Genomic DNA, 19,163 nt, shown 5'->3' on the forward strand with positions numbered 1-19,163 from the left:
GTTCCGCTTCCGGCGGTTTGGAAAGCGGGAAATGGCGGCAAGCCCGGCCCGGCCAAGAGCGATGGAGGCGGCGGCGAAGGGGCCGGAGCCGCGGCCGCCCTCCCCGGCCCTCCGGGAAACGCGCGTCCGCTGCTGCTCGAAGCGCTGGGTGGGCGAGGTGCTGGGGCTGTGCGCCCCGTACGTGCGGGCGCTGGCGGACGGGCAGCCCGGCGAGCTCGGGGCCGAGAGCCGGGAGCGGGCGCTGCGGGACGCGCTGTGGGTAAGAGCCGCCGCGGGGGTGAACGGGAGCCGCATGCTGCGCCCGCTCGGGTGGGGGAGGCTGGGCCCGTCTTAAAGTGGGGCTGGGGCTGCCTCGACCCCCGGCGTAGAGACTAGAGCCCCGCCCCATCTCCTCGGGCAAAGCCAAGAGGCTGGCAGATGCCCCTGGTGAGGCCGAGGCCTCAGCCAGCCCGGAGGCCCCAAGGGCCACAGTCCCGCAATTAAACGTCCACCTCTGTGCGAGCCGCCTCCGGCCTGGGGGGCTGGAGTTGGTGAGAGCAGCCACAGAGACCTAGAAATAGAGCTCTGGAAGGGACCTCCAGCGATCACCTAGTCCGGCTCCCTGTGCTGAGGCAGCGCCAAGTATACCCTAGACCTTCCCTGACAGGTGTTGGGAGGTTTATAGGAAAATGTTAGACAACGATGTGGATTCCACAACCTCCCTTGGAAGCCTGTTGCAGAGTTTAACTACCCTTATCATTAGAAAGTTTTTCCTACCATTTATTCTAAATCTTCCTTGCTGCAGATTACGCCCATTACTTTTTGCTCTGCCTTGCGTGTTCTCAGTCCTCTGTAGAACAGCCCTTGACGTATTTGGAAACTTTGCAGGTTCTTTCTCAGGCTTCTTTTCTTAGGACTTAAACATAAGGTTTTCTGCAACATTTCCTCACAGGTCAGGTTTTCTATATCTTTTATCATTTTTATTGCTTTCCTCTGGATTCTCTCTGGTTTGTCTACATCTTTCCTGAAGTGTGGAGTCCAGAACTGGACACACTACTCCAGCTGAGGCCTCACCAGTGCCAAGTAGAGCTCCACAATGAACTTCCTTCTCTCAGGGAAGGTATACACTAGAAGCGCTACATGGGTGCAGCTACAGCACTGTAGCATGTCTCGTGAAGACGCTCTATGCTGACAGGAGAGCGCTCTCCCATCAGCATAATTACTCCACCTCTGCGAGAGGTGAAAACTATGTCGGTGGGAGAGCGCCTCCTGCCAACATAGCACTGGTATGAACAGCGCTTAGGTTGTTGTAACTTGTATTACGTGGGGTGTCTTTTTCACACCCCTGAGCGACACATGTTAAATTGACTTAAGCGATAGTGTAGACCTACCCTTCCATACAACACTCCTATTATAATGCACCCCAGAATATTAGCATTTTTTGCAACTGTATGACATTGTTGACTCTCGCTCAATTGGTGATCTACCATAACTCCCAGGTCCTTTACAGCAGAACCACCACCTATTGCAATTTTGTAGTTGTGCATTTGATTTTTTTCTTTCTAAGTGTAGTACTTCACACCTGTCTTGACTACTTCATCTTGTTGATTTCAGACCAAATCTTAAATTTGTCAACTCCATTTTGATTCTAATCTAAGAATGATGATAATACTAGGCACTGCTTCAGTGCTTTGCATCCCTTGATCTCAGCTGCTTTTAAAGACTAGAGGGGGAAATGTCTCTGTGTTTCAGCCTTTGTCTTGTACATTTTAATGTGCTTTGTGTATAGTCAGTGTCACTGTTATTCCTGTGCAGTCAATTAGGCCCTGATCCTGCCGTCCAACAAGTTGTGTGCACACAGAGACCATTAAAAAGAACAGGAGTACTTATGGCACCTTAGAGACTAACAAATTTATTTGAGCATAAGCTTTTGTGGGCTACAGGCCACAAAAGCTTATGCTCAAATAAATTTGTTAGTCTCTAAGGTGCCACAAGTACTCCTGTTCTTTTTGCGGATACTGACTAACACGGCTGCTACTCTGAAACAGAGACCATTGACTTCTTTGGGGCTCCAAACATGCTCAGGAATCTGCCTATGTGGCTCACATTTCAGGATTGGGGATTGGTCTTGTTTCCCCTATTGCTTCTATGGGTCTTTCATGCAGGGACAGGAAAAGAACAAAGAAAAAAAGGAGAATGTGATTGTAAGTCCCTAAAAACTTGTCAGAAGAATACAGGGGAACAGCTAGTACCTGAAACTAATTTAACTCTTTTTTTTTTTTTTTTTTTTTCTCTAGTCTACATTGCTGGTATCCCCTTAAATAGGTTAAAGAAGCAGAAAAACCATCCAGCTTTTTTTATTTTTGTGGTTTTCATGTTCTGAAAAATGTCATAGACCAGGCGTTCTCAACCTTTTTCTTTCTGAGATTCCCCCCCCCCCAACATGCTATAAACACTCCAGGGGGCAAGGGGGGACTCAGAGCTCTGGGCCAGAGGTGGGACCCTTGGGCATAGGCGTTGTTTGACTTCTATTTTGGGGAGGCAGGGACCGGCAGGACTTGGGCCAGCTCCGCACAGTGAGGTCCATGAAGGGAGTGCCACCTCCACACCCTGACTCACCTCAGCAGGCCACCCACCTGTCTGGGGCTGTGTGCCGGTTGCTGCTCCCCGAGGGCTCTGCCTGCCCCGGAGCTGCTGGGCAGCTGACCAGCTGCGTGAGCAGTCAAAGTGGGCTGGGAGCTGAGAAGGAGCCGCAACCCTGGGCACCAGCAGCAGACAGGGGAATGCCACAGCTGCCCACTTCATGGCACCACCAGCCAGAGGAGCAGCTGCCCCGCACTGCCTGGTTCGGGCTTCCCGCCTAGGATCTGGCCAGAAGGTGGGTGGGGCCTGAGGGGAGCTGACAGAGAGGAGGAGGTGGGGGGGGAGAACCTGCCCCACTCTGGGTAAGGCACTACAGTTTTGGGGGGGAGGGCAACACACTTGTGCCCCCTCAACTCTGCCCATGGGCTCAGTGCTTCTGCCTGCATCAGGACTTCAGCCCCACTACTCCCGGCCTCAGCGGGGGAGGAGGCGGAGCTTGAGGTTTCAGCTCCCTGCTGCTCCGACTTCAAGTGGGGGGAGAGGAGAGCTCGGGGTTTCAGCCCTGTGCCGCTCCCGGCTTCAACCCTGCAGGGGGTGCCCCCTGCTTCAGTGGTGGGGCCCCGCTTCCCTTCTGAAAGGGCTCATGGACCCCCAGGGGGCCACGGACCCCAGTTGAGAACCGCTGTCATAGACCATAAAGAAGTGGCCAGTACCCAACCTCCACAACAGAAGCAATCTTCTTTAGACATGAGAATTTGTAATTGTCTCATATGGAAAAGAAAACCTGGCTTCATTGTTGAATTTGTATGGGTTCTGAATGAGCTTCTTCATACCTATCTTCTATGGCTTATTAATAACACTACATTAAAAGAACATTAAGATAGCAAAGTCAAGCGCTCAGAAATTAGGTAATGCTAGAATTAAGGTTGTCTATGCAACCCATCATGCTTGTTTGGTCTGAGGCTAGTACCTGTTGACCATCTTTCCTCTCTCTGATTCAGCCCTCTTTGTGTAGACTTCTGCTCAGGCCTAAAAATTGGACCCAAGCACAGCCAACCTGAACCCAAGAAAGTCAAATAGTTTTCTGACCTGACCCCAACCAACCCTTCCCCTCCAAACCCAAGTCAGCGCTGCCACCACTGCCCACTTCTGCCTGTGGGTCAGCACAGCGGTGTGCCCTGCTCCTGCTGTCCACCACTCCTTGCTGTGCGGCAGAACATGAGGGGTTTCAACTCCTCGGCATACTCATTCTGCAGCACACGCTGTGCAGTGATGTGGCAGCAAGAGCAAGGCATGCAGCTGCCGATGTACCAGCCCCACTGGCAGGAGGAGGAGAGCCAACCTGGCCTGAGTCCAAGAGGGTCTGTTTTTTCCTTACCCAGCTAGACCCAGACCTGACACTTGTTGGGTCCTGTTGTAGGGCTCTACTCTTGTGTGTATACATTATGATACAGTCTATCATAAGAACATATACTAATTTTTCTACAGGACCCCATCTCATTCAGTGCATGGGATAGACTATGCTCTGGGAATGAATCAGGGTTGCATAATGAATGACACCTCATCCCCCATTTGTTGCAGAAATGTAAGGTGTGTAGTGAATGTGGCAGAGGGCTGCAGGAAGAGAAAGGAGGGTCCTGTGAACCCCCTATGTCTGTCACATAGTTCCTACATCATGCCGGGCAAGACACTTAAACCAAACTTTTCACAGGTGGGCACTAATTTGTTGCTCATTTTCTGGATACCCAACTTCCGACATCAAGAGTTGGATTTGAAGAAGTATCAAGCACTCAGAACTACAACTGAGATCAGTGGGAGTTCTGTTCCGACCATATAAAGTGCTATAAAAATTAGGTCCTAGGTTTCTTAGTTTGGGCACCCAAAATTAGTTGATCCCTTGGGCTTTAATTTCTGTACCTTAGACCTATATATGTAAAAAGGGGATGATAATGCTGTGTGAAGATGAGTGTGAAGAGCTAAATTACTATGGTGAGAGCACCATAGAAAAGCCCAGGAGAACATTAATTTATTCTGTATTCAATGCAGTGTTTGGATAGTGTGCAGTAAATAAGGTTGAGGGGCACACTTTAAATGATGAAGATTAAAAGTTACCCATTTAGTGTGCACCATCCATTCTGTGCAGGGAACGAGAGAGAGGCTCTGTGTAAAGTAGGGGATCCTGTAACTAATGGCTGTATCATAACGCATATGCGCAAGTGGGCCAATTTAAGCTGTAATTTGGCTGGATTTGATTGGATTTTCACTGGAATAGCAAAAGATATGTCCCTGACACCATGGTTACCTACCTACCAAATATTCTGTGCCAAAGCTCAACAAAACAGTTGATACTTTTTTTTTTTTTTTTTTTAAGATGGACAAAGCAGATATTTTTCCCTAACCTCGTTCTTGGAAATGACTGAACCATTTTAGCTGAAACATATCAAAAAATTCAGCCTGAGTCAGACACCTGGAATGAAAACTTTCATTTCAGACAGGTTGTTTGGCAAACTTATGTGCAACTGAAAAGATGATCTTATAATCGAAAGTGTAGGATAACCTATAGACCAGTGGTTCTGAAACTTTTGTACTGGTGACCCCTTTCACATAGCAAGCCACTGAGTATGACCCCCCCCCCCCTATAAATTAAAAACACTTTTTAATATATTTAACACCATTATAAATGCTGGAGGCAAAGCGGAGTTTGGGGTGGAGGTTGACAGCTTGCGACACCCTATGTAATAATCTCACTACCCCCTGAGAGATCCCGACTCCCAGTTTGAGAACCCCTGCTATAGACAAAGGTAGCTGCATGGCTTCCCTCCTAAGCCCAGGAGAGGAGGCCAGCACTTCTCCTTACTCTGCAGCAGCTTCTGCCCCTGACAGACAGGGGGATGGGCTACAGCATGCTCTCATACTTCCCTTCCCATTATCCTTTCCTTCTACTTTCTTTCAGTTTTTTCTTGCCAGTCCCCTCTTCCTGGATGTTTGGAACAAATGACCATCCTAAACCAAGAGACCACATTCATGTGTTTTAAACTTGTGTTAAGGTACCACGTGGGGGTCTCACGCACACAAAATAACTCAAGGGAACATGGATGGAGTCCTTGCCTGAATGAAAATGCTGAACAAGTTCTTTAAATTCAGTTGTCAGCTGTGTTATATTACATTGGTAGGCTAGAAAGCATATTATTTAAAATATTTTGATTGTTCTGAATTTCTTACAGAACTTTGAAACATCAGTTCAAGAGAATATTACCATTAATGGACACCCATGGCAGGAAACTTCAGATGAAGCTGAGCTTCAGAATGGTGTGTGTTTGGTTTTTAATAATGTCTTCACTTTAGTCTAAGCACTTAACATATTAATCCAGCAATTGTTCCTCCTGTTGTTGCTAATATATGTGATGCCGAGGGAAGAGATCAGACTGAACCCAAGCCTGTGTGTGTTCAGATTAATGAGTTACACTTTTTCAATAAAACCTTTCCCCTAAAACAACCTCCATATATAAATTAAAGGAGGAAAAATAATCCTTGAACATATAAATTCCTGTACCCCTGTGACCTGGAAACAAACAGGGTGTTTGAGATAACTCAATTTGTTCTGACACTTACGACTTCAGATTTGTTCGATACTCAGTTATCAAGATGATGGGTGATTTATAAATAATAGGTAAATGACATTTCAAAGTAAAGAAGTTTATATAACCAATGCCCAGGGTAATTATCCTGCAGAAGGGTTCATAACAAAAGGACTAGTGCAATATTTACAAAATAAGATTTAGTTTGAAAAAATAATCATTTTACATGATCACTTGTTACAGTCCCATTCACTTAGTCTTGTTTCTTCTCTTATTTTTACTATCTGAATTGAATAGGACAAATGGAAGGGATATTATTTTTAAAGCTTTAATAAGAAATAAATCAGATTTAACAAAAAAATGAAACTAATGTTCTTCCTAGTAAACTCACAACCTTTTTTTTTACTTTGCAATTTTTTTAAATCATGACACCCCAGCCTATGATGTAACTCTCTCACAATGATAGTAAGAAGAAAAATACAGTAACAGTTAACATATAATAGAGTTTTCAATGGATGCAAAGTAATGAAAGTCCCACCCCTGCAAAACTACCAGCCAAAGATTAACGACAAGCTAAATTCCCTGTGCATCCTAGAGGGGCAAAATTGATGTTAGGTAGTATTACTGTAATTTCCTATACTATCTTGATAGTTGTTTGGTGGTATCTCAAGCCAGTTCTTGTGAGAAAAGTATGTTTACATCACAGGGATTGGCATTCTTGATTATATCCAGAGACACAAGAGTGGGTGTAATGAATAGATGAATGGGAAAAATGTTTATTTTGCAGTGTAATAGTGTTGCACTCACCTCTTGCGAGCACCCCCTGGCTGAGTGCAAGTGCCTGCACTCTTTCAGTTTGTGGTGGGTCTTCTCTGCTTCAGCCATCCACCCAAGTCATACGTATTCTGTCTGTGAGATAAAAGCAACACAAACCCCTTTTGGGGTACATGTCCAACAGGGGCCTCTCTCAGTGCCCTCTCATGTCTCTGTTTGTCCCTGCTCCGGAATAGAGCAGTGCCTCAGGGCTCCTTCCCTGGAGGCAGTGTCTTCACCCTCTTGGGGTTTCCTGGCTACAGCTCTCCAGCTGGGTCACTATAGTTTAGTTCCCCTCTCTGGGGTGCCTCACTGTCCAAGCTGCTTCCCCCAGTGGCTGTGTGTGTGTGGGAGGAGGGGGGGGGGGCTGTCCACTACTCCAGGTACCAGCCCAGGAATCCTGTAGATAGTTATCTGCTGTGTCCCTTTATCTAAGGCTATGTCTACACTACCGCACTACTGCAATTCCAGCTACATGAATATGTACCGTAGGTCAAGTTACCGCGGGGGGTTGGCGGGAGAAATTCTCTTGTCTACTTGCCTTGCTCTTCTCGTCGGGGGTAGAGTACAGGAGTCGACTGGAGAGCGATCTGCTGTCGATTTGGTGGGTCTTCACTAAAATTAACCCCCAGTGGATCAATCTCAGAGCCTCGATCCCGGCTGTAGTGTAGTCCTGCCCTAAGTCACGCTGCTGCTCTGATTGCCTGGGCCACTTCCCCACGGCCCTGTGCCGTCTTCACCCTTATGTCAGGACCTTGTCCTGATGGAGTCCCCACAATCAGCTCAGGGCTCCTTCTAGCTCTCCCTGGCTTCTGGCAGCACTACCTCATCCGAGGTCCTATAGCTCTATCAGCCAGCCACACACTATCCACACTCCTACAGCTCCAGCAAGGAACTGAACTTGCTGTGGCCCTGCAGTTCTTCTTATACTGACCTGTTGGACCCTGAGTGACTGCTTCCCACACAGCCATTCTAGGCAGCTTGGAGGACCTCTCTACTGCCCTTTTCTGGGGTGGGATGTGGCAGGATCACAAGACCTCAAGCAGGGGGCCTCTGGGCCTAGTCCACCCTGTCACATGCAGTTACTGCTTTTAATATCTTTTAATTTGTAATAATGGGGATTCTTAGTATCCTCTAGTGTTCACAGAAAACAGTTAGTGTGGTTTGGTTGCATATACCTGTTAGTGAGTGTCAGGTATTCTTCCTCACATGCAACTGCTACCCTTGGTTGAGTGAAATTGAAAACACGGGTATGGACTTGAATGTGGAAGAAGAGTTCCCTGAGCTGCTGCTTGGTCCGCAAGCTCTATAAACTCTGCAACTGATGACCTAGGCTGAGGAAACACTCCAAGCTATGTTCCAGAATCACTACCTCTTGGCAGAAAGTTTGGATCTGAGAAAATGGATTCTGTTTTAGAGAGTCCTGACTTTAAACCATTGTAAAACTAGTATTTTTCAAGTTTGCATCATCTTGGAAACTTTCTTTATGGAAGGATATTTTTGTTTCTATTTTAATGTGGATCACTTTTTATTGGAATACATTTTTCTTTATGGAAAACTTTTTCCCTGTTTTAAAAAAAAATCAAACAAAAAAAGTTTGAATTAAAAAAAAAATCTGAAAATTCTTACCCACTTTGGATCAGTTTGAACTAATGTCAGTTTTAGTTTCTTATTGGAATATCAGTGGAAACATGCCAGAAGTACTCAGCTCAGCATTTAAGTTTGCAGTTAATACACTTCTAGGAAAAATATTTATTTTAAAATGTAAACTATTGATTTTCATTACAGTTGTGCAAAATCTGTTACAAAAATTCTTATAAATCTTGTGAATTGTGTGTATGTGTAAATAACCCACTTATTTTGATGAGAAAACAAGGTTAGAGCACAACATTGGTTGTTTGCTCTCAACAAATCAAAACTTCAGGGTCGGATTTAGAGCTATTCCACTTCCTATAAATAAGTACATATTGTACCAGAGACAAACGGATTATATAGCCAAAGTAGAACAGTTCCAACCAGAAAGATTGAAAGAGGAATTCCCTCTGGTACCCCAAATAGTCGTCAGCCTGGTGGTCAGGGCACTCGCCTGACGGGGAGGTGTCGGTTATTTTGTGAAAATGTTTGGAAGGACTTGGTTTTGTCCCAGTGCAGAACAGGAAATATTTTGAAATCTCATAAATTTTCATGGAATGGGAAAACAGTTTCCCACCCAACTCTATTGTTTTGCCTATTGGCATTTCTTCCACATCCACTGATGCTGCACAGATTGACCAGTAGAGGGTGCTGAATATCCATTTTTCCCTAATACACTAACATCTAATGTTCTTAGCCTTTGGATCACATGCATTCTAGAATACAGGAATGTAACTGTTACAAAACAGAAGGAAATGGGGTTAGGGTAACTAGTTTTTATAGTGTGTAATGATAGATGATATGACTTTAAATAACATAGACAGCTGGTTAAAGTTTGTTTGAAACCTCAGACAAATCTAATAGTATTTAGTTTTAAAAATTGTCAAGTTTAATTGCAATATTTGAGAAGCTAAGAACTTATTATAGGAGACACATACTGCAAACACTACTCACATAATACTTCTCTCCTTACTTTACAGCCAAAGGAAAAATGCCTTGCATATTTTGTCTGATATTTTTAAGAATTTGCTCTTAGGGAAAAAAATTATGTATTACAGAAAGATCAACTCATAAGTGTGTGGTGTCTGTATGAGTACAGAGGTAAAATATATTTTTTATATTTTTCATTGCATAGCTCAGTGTCAGGATTACCACCCTTCAGTCCCTCAGAAAATGTAATTATTTTTTTTTTAAATGTAGTGAAGAATAGCAGCCATTACTGCTGGAAGAAGAGCATTGTCTCAAAATAGCCAGCCTTTGTTCTAAGTCACAGTATAGTTACGGCACACCTTGTAATAATTCTCAAGGAGTGCAAAGTTTGTCTGAAGTCTAGTATGTGTCTTCAGGCTGAATACATGTCTGAAAAGGCTGCCACAAATATCAAAGTAATGGGGTTTAGTAGATCTGACAAAATACTTGTCAAGCTTGAGGGCCTGATTCAATGCCCACTGAAGTCCATGGAAGTTTTTCCATTGGGTTTAATGGGTTTTGGATCAGTAGTCACTTCTAATAGCTAGTTGCTCCAACATATACTATCTTTGCTGAAGGGAGCTGATGAGAACTAGCATCTTAGGACTTGTCTACTCACAGAAGTTGTACTGCGTTAACTATACTAGTATAGTTATAGCAGAACAATCCCCCTAGGTGGATGCAATTATAGTGGTATAAAGGAGCTTATATTAGGCTAGCTTACTCGCAAAAGGGAATAACTAGGGGTTGCCTTGCTATAACTACTTTGGAATAAAATCCCAGCCTTGACCGAAATAGTTATACTAGTATAAAACTAAAATATGTGTAGCCCATCTCTTAACAACAACCAATGCTCTCATAAATCTGAAGCTTCTCAGAAGGATTCAAGGCATCCAGGAAATTAGTATCATGTGTGAGATGCAGTTATAATATTAAGCTGACTTTCAGTCTTAGCGTTCTAGAAAGCAGTTACTTTTGGACAGTCCCACGTCATGTCTGTCTGTGAATCAATCTCTATTTAGGGAAGAATAGCAATATTCAGTGTGGAATCTGAGCACTTAGCACATGTACCTTTAGCAGCTTTACACTTTCAGTATGGTGTCACTGTATTTTATACGTTATGAGGGGATGGGGCATCCCTCATGTAGGCTCACTTTACATGATTTAGGCTGATGGATGCTAACTTCTCCAAAAAACAGGAAACACAAACCTGACCCCACCCTCTCTCTGTAACTAACTAAATTTACTTAGATTGTAAGCAGTTTGGGGTAGAGATCATCTTTTCATTTTACATTTGTACAGTGCCTAGCGCAGTGGGGCCTGATCCCTGATTGGGTTCTCTAAGCTCTGTTCCGGTACAAATAACACCTGTTGAGCCAGCTACCCTGAAACAGGGGATAAGGAGACTAATTGCCATGAGAAATGTTAATGCCTGCTGTTAGGGGGAAGGACTGACCAACGTTTTGCTTTATTTTTCTTTAGTTTCCTGTAATAATTTTAGTATTTTTTAAAGACACTCTTAAAATAACTGTGTGTACTATGTCACCTTGTTTTTCTTGTGAATTTAGGTTCTGACATCAAAATCCTCGAAGATCAGTTTGATGAACTTATAGTAGAGACAGCTACGAAGCGTAAGCAGTGTCCCAGAAAGATATTAGTACATGTAATCAAAACCATGAAAACAGAGCAAGAAATGTTGGTAAGGATCTTGATTTGGACTTTGTAAAGATGAAGTCTTAGTAATAAGACTTTCACACTCTACTATTAAATCTTTGCTGAGATATGCAGCAAGACTGTTCGATTTTTTTATTTTTTTTTTTGCAATAGTTAATGTTTTCAGGTTACAAAGTGAATGTTAATTATGATTTATGGTAGTCCTAAAGTAATTTCCCCAAAGAGACCTCTCCTCTTGCTTTTGTTACTGATGGTCCTTTCAGATTTTGCAGTAATACTAATTAGATTATTCTGTTCTACCTAAATTGTTCAGCAAAAATTACAAAGTTGTTAAAATGTGGCATCACTATACATCACACTTTCAACCACTTTTGAGCAATAGTTTTTTATATTTTCCTCATCTTTGGCTGTAAGGAGTCCTCATGGGCAGCACAACTCCCACTACCACCACTGACTCAATATGTGTGTCTCAAGGTAGTGGCTTCATATAATAGCCCATAACAATGAAGTTCCAGGGCTTCCTTACACTTTTCTCCAAAAAACACTCCTCCTGAAGAACAGCTGCACCTGCTCTGCACAAGTGTGTCAATCTCCCTACATCTGCCAAAGGAAGGCTGCCTGCTTTAAGGATCTTCAAGTCAATCCATTGAAAATGCTTGAGCAGTGCAAGTTGTATACTTCCCTCAGTTGGGACTGTTGCCTTCTGTATTTCCAGACTTGCTAACAAAGTGTGTGAGCCACAAGAATTTTGTTCTGTTCTAATGACAGAAAGAAGTGACTCTCTTATCCTGGTCTGCTCACAATTTTGAGAGGTGACTTGTAGTGGAGAAAATATTTTATGGGTCAGACTTGAATATAAATGTTACTCGCCTTTCCCTTGTATTATAAAAACTAAAAACATTTTCTAACTGTTGAAGATGTTGGTATTGAAATAAGTTTCTTTCCTCCCTCATAGCCTATCCTTGCTCATCACTCAACCTGAAGTAAAATCATAATGCTGAATCTACTATTACATTCATTTCTGCTACATCTACTTGATGTCAGAACACAAGATTCATGGCATGGTCAAAACAGCAGGAGAACCTGAGTTTTGAGGGAGAATGTTCTTATTCATACACAAATACCTGCAAAGATAGAACAGCGGAAACTGACAGTGATTGGCCATATTAATAGCTTTCTGTATAAATGTTCCCTTTGTTCCAAGTTTGTCCAGGCTCCATGAAGGGTTCCCTAAGAGTTGCTCTGCAGTTCTGTTTCATAAATCATGTAGCAGATGGCAATGCTTCTCCCAAAATATCTAGATTTCAGCTAAAAATCTTGCTTTCCTCTGCACTAACAACTGAGTTTAGAGTTTGGCAAAATAAAGCTTAATATGGTGTTTATATACATTTAAATAAGAAATGGGCAGACAGAGCTAATTAGATCACTCTTTCTAGCAGTTCTCTGTATTGGATGTAGAGCACTAATCCCACTAACCATTTTTATTACAGTAGTAACCCATTGTGCTAGGTACTGTGAAAAACATAGATTAAGACACTACTTAAACCAAGGAAATATTTCAGAGTGAAAAATATTTTGAATTTATTTTTGTGTATGCAGAAGCTCTATCAGCCTGTCGTAAAGCAAAAAGAGATAAAGCCTGAGCCCTCTCAAGGTAAGTGTTTGTCATGACAATGCAAATGTATAGAGATAACATTACCTAACGGAATCACCGAATGCAAATTTTTTAAGAAACGCCAATAAAATTGTTCTCTTTCAAGTGTGACTTTCAGACAAAGATTTTTAACCTGTTCATTCTGTTGGCATAGTTATACGAGCGAGAACTTGGTTATTTGAATACACTTCTATTCTGGATGTAACTGTGCAGACATAGAGCCTTGTGGTAGCTGAGCATACTGTTACATTGCTTTATTTGCACACATCTAGTTCTCTTGTCCTGAACCTTCATGCTATTACAGGCTGTGCTTCAGGGCAAAAATCAGCCACTAACAAATGATGGGGGTTTGGCAAATATTTTCTGTGGGTCAGGTTATCCAATAACTGTCTGGGGCAGAGTTTCTTCCTCTGTCCACTGTTGTAGACAAGATACCAAACTCGATGAATCACTGGCTTCATCCATTTATGGCAATTCCTGTGTTCCTATTCATGTCTTATGAGAATACCACTTGTTTCTCAACATCAGTCAGTAGGCAAGCAATTGCTAAGAACTGGCTGACCTGGGAAAGAAGCATAAAGTACACATTTTTGGACATGCTTTTATCATTCAGTACTGAGTGGCACAGAGTTCATTTTCTTCTTAAAAATTATAATAAACACTCATGTCACCTTTTAAAGTACAACATCAATGGGATACATGAAATATAAATTGTAACTGTTAAAGCAGAAACTAACTAATCAGTGTCCTAAGTTTACTAGGTACTTTCTAAACAGGACACTGTCTCTGTCCTAAGGAACTTACAGTTAAGAACAAATAAAACATAAAGGGCCATGAGTAGGATGCAGTCTTTCAAGGCTTGTCTTTACAAGCTGGATTATCTTCACTACCCTATTTTAAAAGCGTGTTGATTTATTTCTAGCATTTTGAATGCAGTAAATCATACCTTGTGGTTACAAGGTCCTCAGTGTGCTTTGGCGGCGCAATGTCATTCACACAATATAAAAATATTTAAACAAATAGAAACATTAACTAGAACTGAGGGGAAGTTTTGATAGAAGCTTTCAATTCTCAAATTGCTGATCTGACTTTACTTTAGGCAATGTTTCCTTTTTGTAACTGAGAGGAGACTGCTCTGAGGAATGCCAGTTTTTGTAGCTAAGGTGCCAGCAGGCGCTGTAAAGAACTTCACTTCATAGTTGAGGTTTTTTTCAGTGGTGGGGTTAGTGTCCACATCTGCAGGTTTAAGCATGGATTAACTTCTGGAACATCGGCAGTCTTTATTTTGTTGTTGCTCTTTTTAAACAAAGCAACAGCAAGTTATTAACAAAAAGCACGTCGTTTGTGCAGAATTTTAGTATTTGCATAGTCTCTGGGAAGTTAATGCATTCCAGTTTAGTAAGTGCAGTGGCCAGAAACCAAAAATGTTTAGATTACTCAATACCTTTCATATCCTTTTTTCATTTCCCTATGTTTTGGAAAGTCTAGAAAAATGAGGAATATAATGCTCTCCATGTAAACCTAAACTTTAACCGATAGTGACATGTTAAATGCACTCAATGTGCCATTGTTTCTGATTACCCAGAGGGGTCTCAAGTAACTGCTTTTGTCTTCTCACTCACAATTTGGGGGAGTCCTTACTTTGCTCAGCCTTCCATCACTCTGTATCCTGTCATCAAAACTTCCTATCGCAGATGTACTGTCCTTTTGGATGAGTGTCCATTCATAGTCCACTGCTCTTTCTTTAGTTAGAGGGATTGCTGTGCAAATATTTTTCCTCCCAAGGTCTGAATAATCCTGCCTTTTTAACATCCTTTGCCATTCCTGAATTATGCTGCCTGACACCTGGATAGGAAATCAGATTAGGTCTCCACTAGTAATACTCTTCCCAGGACAGAGTGCTCATTTTCCTGCTATAGCAGACGAGTGCAGGATTGCTTTTGGTAGACTGTTTGATGAGAAGTATAATAGGTCTATTATTTTAGCTTGCAAATTATTCCAAATTTTTGATTTTCCTACTCATCAGAGTGATCACAAGAACTAATGTTACATAGAGACTCTCATCCTGTTATTGCCATAGTACGGTAAAATGAAAGTGTTTCCTGCATTCTGCATCTACTGTGCAACTTAATTTCTTCCAAACTTCTCTCTTCTTTCCAAATTGATCTAATAGAACACCTTCCCATTTTGTTTATAGTGAGTTCTTAATTTTTCTGGAGTAACACTTATCACTCCAGTTTTGCTGAGTGGGAAAGGTTAACTGTAACTCTGAATGCTGAAGGCAGCAATTCCAGTTGTATATCAACAACAAAACCTTCTCTCAAATCTGTTACTTTTGTCTAACTTTCCATTACTGACCTCTTCACCTTTGTTGTCTTCTGCCCTATCTTATTGTCTAATATAATGAAATCTTTTAAGCTTCATAAACATGTCTTGAGGTTTTATTTGTTGTAACTGTCTTCCTTCCTTCACCACCTCCTTGTTGTCGTTGTTTCCTGTGTTTATCTAATTTAGGTTGCAGACCTTTGGGGCAGGGACCTTGTATCTTGCTTTTCCTGTCTGCACCTCGATGAGGCCTCTAGGCAACATAAATGACTAGGAATAATAATGGCAACATATAAAACTTAGCACAGAGAATCGTAATTTTAGGGGTGGAAGTTGGTAAATGACCATCCACATCCAGGTTTTTAGAGAGTAATATAGGCTATAGGTGAGTTTAAAGACATTTATGCAAGTTCATACTATATTTTCAGTTAGTAGGTCTAACTTTATACAAGTTGCTTACAAGTATTGTGCTGCATGTATGGTAAACAGCAGCCTATCTATACTGGTGAATAAGAAACAATAGAAAGTGCCTCTGGACTTTGTGGTTTCATGGAGCACATTTACTTGCACATGTTTATCAAGAAATCCTAAGATGCATACCATTACTTAGCCTTCTCTGGTCTTTTTAAAAATGTTTAGGAGGCTTCAGTCAAGGAGACTTTGAGAACATGGGGCGTATTGGTTATTTCTCACAAGGCAGCATAAAAAGTGAACAGATAGAAGTAATAAGTATGAAGAGCAATAAATAGCAAAATATTTCTCATTTTGTATGCTCATATTCAAAGACCCTAGAACCAGAGCCCTTAAAAAATCTTTAGTTCAGTTCAAAATTAGTTCAATTACAACATCTGCAAATGTATATAAATAACAGCTCATGGGATTGCAGGAAGATTACTTGTAAACATTTGTTGTATATTTTTCCTAAGTGAATAAAGCTGTGACTGGCTTGTGGCAACCCTTTGAATGTGGAAACAATATTCTTCTATAAACGCTAAATGAGAAAAATGGGTTGTACAATATGACATGAGGCAGTACTAGCTTGATATATTGCCCCAGTCTTTAAGTGACGGGAAACCTGAGGGCTGCTTATTTTTTTTCCCTGCTACTGGATAACCTATCAAACTATTATTAATGGGAATCACTAAATTTACAAAGCAGTGTATTCTTTTAGTTTCCTGTTACATAAAATACTGGAATCACAAAATGCCTTAGAAAGCAACAAAGCAGATATTTAATCATTTTTAGAAGTATTTTTACAGTTAGTAATATTCTCCTGCTCTTTATTTAAAAAAAAATTTTTTTTTGTCACTTCATAATTCTGGGGGAATATAAAATTTTTGATGTTTGTGTTTCTTTGCAGCTTCTCACATGGCAAATCTTAGGCAAGTAACAGGGGTCACATCCAAGCAGATTAGTGAAGCAATGAAGGTAAGATTTCTGTGTGCCTGTTGGGAGGAAATCTTTCATGGTGATTTTTGTCACATAACATTTAACACATTTTCCATCAATGCTGTAAAACAGCCTTATGAAGCAAATATTCTAACTAGCCAATATATCCTTTTTGTACAAAAATTTTCCACCTGTATTTGTAAAATTACTGATTCTACATCTTTATCAGACATAATTGCAGTAGAACCCTTGCTTTGGACTAAGTTTCCTTTAAGATTCACAGTGAAAGACCTGTAGAAGTATATTTGTAATTTGGAATATCCGCAGTATTGTAAAGATTTAAAGATTTCTGTACCTGCAGTGTTTGGAAGATTAAACCATCATTTTAGAAGAATGGTACTGCCTCTATATACTAAATGGCATTTTATCACTTTGGTAAGAAATTTGAAATGAGCTGTAGTATTTCCACTATATTTATTCTTGATAAACTGTTCATATGTTCTTCTGCTTAGTCTTTAAACTTGCACTGAAATTTCTTTACATGAGCTGCTAATGCAGACTCTTGCTATTATTGGTCTATGAGTTAGTGTTGGTAACTCAGAACTATAATTCCAAAAGATTGTGTTAGGTGGGGTTTTTATGGATGTCAAATTCTAGTTAACATGTTTTTTCTACGCATAATTAATATGAATAATGTTAGTTTAATTATGTAACTTGGGATTGGAGATGCTTTGTTTGTTTTTTTTTTTTCTTTGTAGTCCCTACCAGCATTGATAGAAAGAGCAGAGGGATTTTCCCAAGCGTTAACTTTGCAGCCCATCTTAGAACTATGCAAGCTTCGCCAAGAAGTCTTTGCTGGCTGTAAGGCTAAGGAAGAAAATAAAATCCAAAGCTTTATAACACAAGTGGAAGTCACACCAGCAGAGACTGCTGCCAGTAAAAATTCTAATACTATCCTGAAAAGAAAGAGAACCACAGATTCGCCACAGATGAAGTACTACCCGCTGCGACGAAGAATTACGTTGAATACATGAAAGTTTTTCTTACAATTACTTTCAAGCTTGAAAATCTACTCTCCCCATTTCCACAGTATAGTTTAACTGTGTTCTTTTCTGACAGTGAATTACAGGTTTTTTAAAAAGAGAATTCTTAGTGGCTGTGTAGCCTTTAATGTTTTTATATTTTTTCTCTTTACTGTTACTTCCTAGTCATGTGAAAATGTGTACATTAGCAGTGATGTTCATCAGAGTGCACTCATATCCCCACAAATTTTTCTCTGTCCTTCAAAATAGTAAACTCTATAGATTAGCCTATAATTCTTTCTATATTCTTTTATTGTAGGGATAAACTCTGGTCTTGATCCTTCAGTTGCTTGCACAAGTGCACAACTTTATGCATGTGAGTAGATCTATTGTGTCCAATTGGATTATTCATGCATAATGCATGTGTATAAAAGGATTGGAGGATGAACCTATCGTATTGCTCCCTTAAATACAGCTAGCTAGATAGCTGTTGGTTTCTTTAATTGTTGATGAAAAGTAATTCTAAAACACATCAGTCTCTGTATAGCAGATATAGTTTTCATTTATGAAATTTGTGTGCAATTGCAAAACTGGTCTTTTTTTAGTACAATTATTTTTATTCTAAATTGGGGTGGGTTTGGCTTATTTTTTTTATAATCCATGTTTTTATGTAAACATGGAATTTTAATAAAATGTGTATATATTTACCTGTAGTATAGTTTTTGAACAAAAACCAGACCTTTTCGGTCTTGTAATCTATAATATATCGGCATTTTCATGTCATCCTAACTACAAGTGTCTAAGTGCAACCACTTTGGGATCCCTAGAGGATACTTCTTCATGTTAGAGGCTCTCCAAGCAGTGTTGTGTATATATGTATCTGTAAGTAAAATATTTTTGACTAGACTTTTAAATCAATGTAGAGTAAAATTAAATTAATATCAAGCTGAACTATCCAACATCTGAGTTTCTTCATATTATAACAGAATAACTAGAAGATTGCAGAGTATTAAATTGAGCAGCTTGCCTTAATAATTTATATTTTAAATGTTTTAGAAGTCAAAGCTATTAATATAACTTTTTCCTGGCTTCTGATTACTTGCAATATAAACTTTTCTCTATAACATGTCAAGTGCTTTCTCATACTGAATAACTTTAATTACTCTTTATTGGAGAATTTCACAGATCAAAGAGACTCAGTAAGAGGGAAAGAATAGGCCCCACTTAACCTTTCAGAGACTGAAAATCTTCTTTAAGAAAAATGTCTGGCAAATTTTAGTTTAAAATATTGTGATTAATAAATATAAATTTAGTACAGAGTGAGAATTTGTATGTTGAAAATTTGTACATAAATATTGTTTTTATGACTTGTATATTTGTAAATAGACATTTGTGCTATTATACAAATAAAACTGTAATTAAAAAATACTATGTGAAATCTCAATTTAGTTTATTTACCATTTCAAGAGTAACTATCTAATCTGGAATATGTAGTGACTCTAGTCGGTTACCTTTGGAAACTACTTTCAGATTTTGTCTTAGGTA

At 40.5% G+C, this 19,163-nt stretch overlaps 1 protein-coding gene across 1 annotated transcript; it reads left to right on the forward strand.

Annotated features, from left to right (window-relative positions):
- The first annotated feature begins 17 nt into the window (after positions 1-17).
- Positions 18-18,984, forward strand: NSL1 (NSL1 component of MIS12 kinetochore complex). Its single transcript, XM_024197737.3, has 6 exons — positions 18-259; positions 5,787-5,871; positions 11,123-11,253; positions 12,828-12,882; positions 16,568-16,635; positions 17,355-18,984. Exons 1-6 carry the CDS (start codon positions 32-34, stop codon positions 17,628-17,630), a joined length of 843 nt encoding a protein of 280 aa, XP_024053505.1. The 5' UTR covers positions 18-31; the 3' UTR covers positions 17,631-18,984.
- Positions 18,985-19,163: the final 179 nt, after the last annotated feature.

The sequence above is a fragment of the Terrapene carolina genome, unplaced genomic scaffold (genome assembly GCF_002925995.2).
Source record: "Terrapene carolina triunguis isolate 2854851 unplaced genomic scaffold, T_m_triunguis-2.0 Scaffold120, whole genome shotgun sequence".
Lineage (NCBI taxonomy): Eukaryota > Metazoa > Chordata > Testudines > Emydidae > Terrapene > Terrapene triunguis.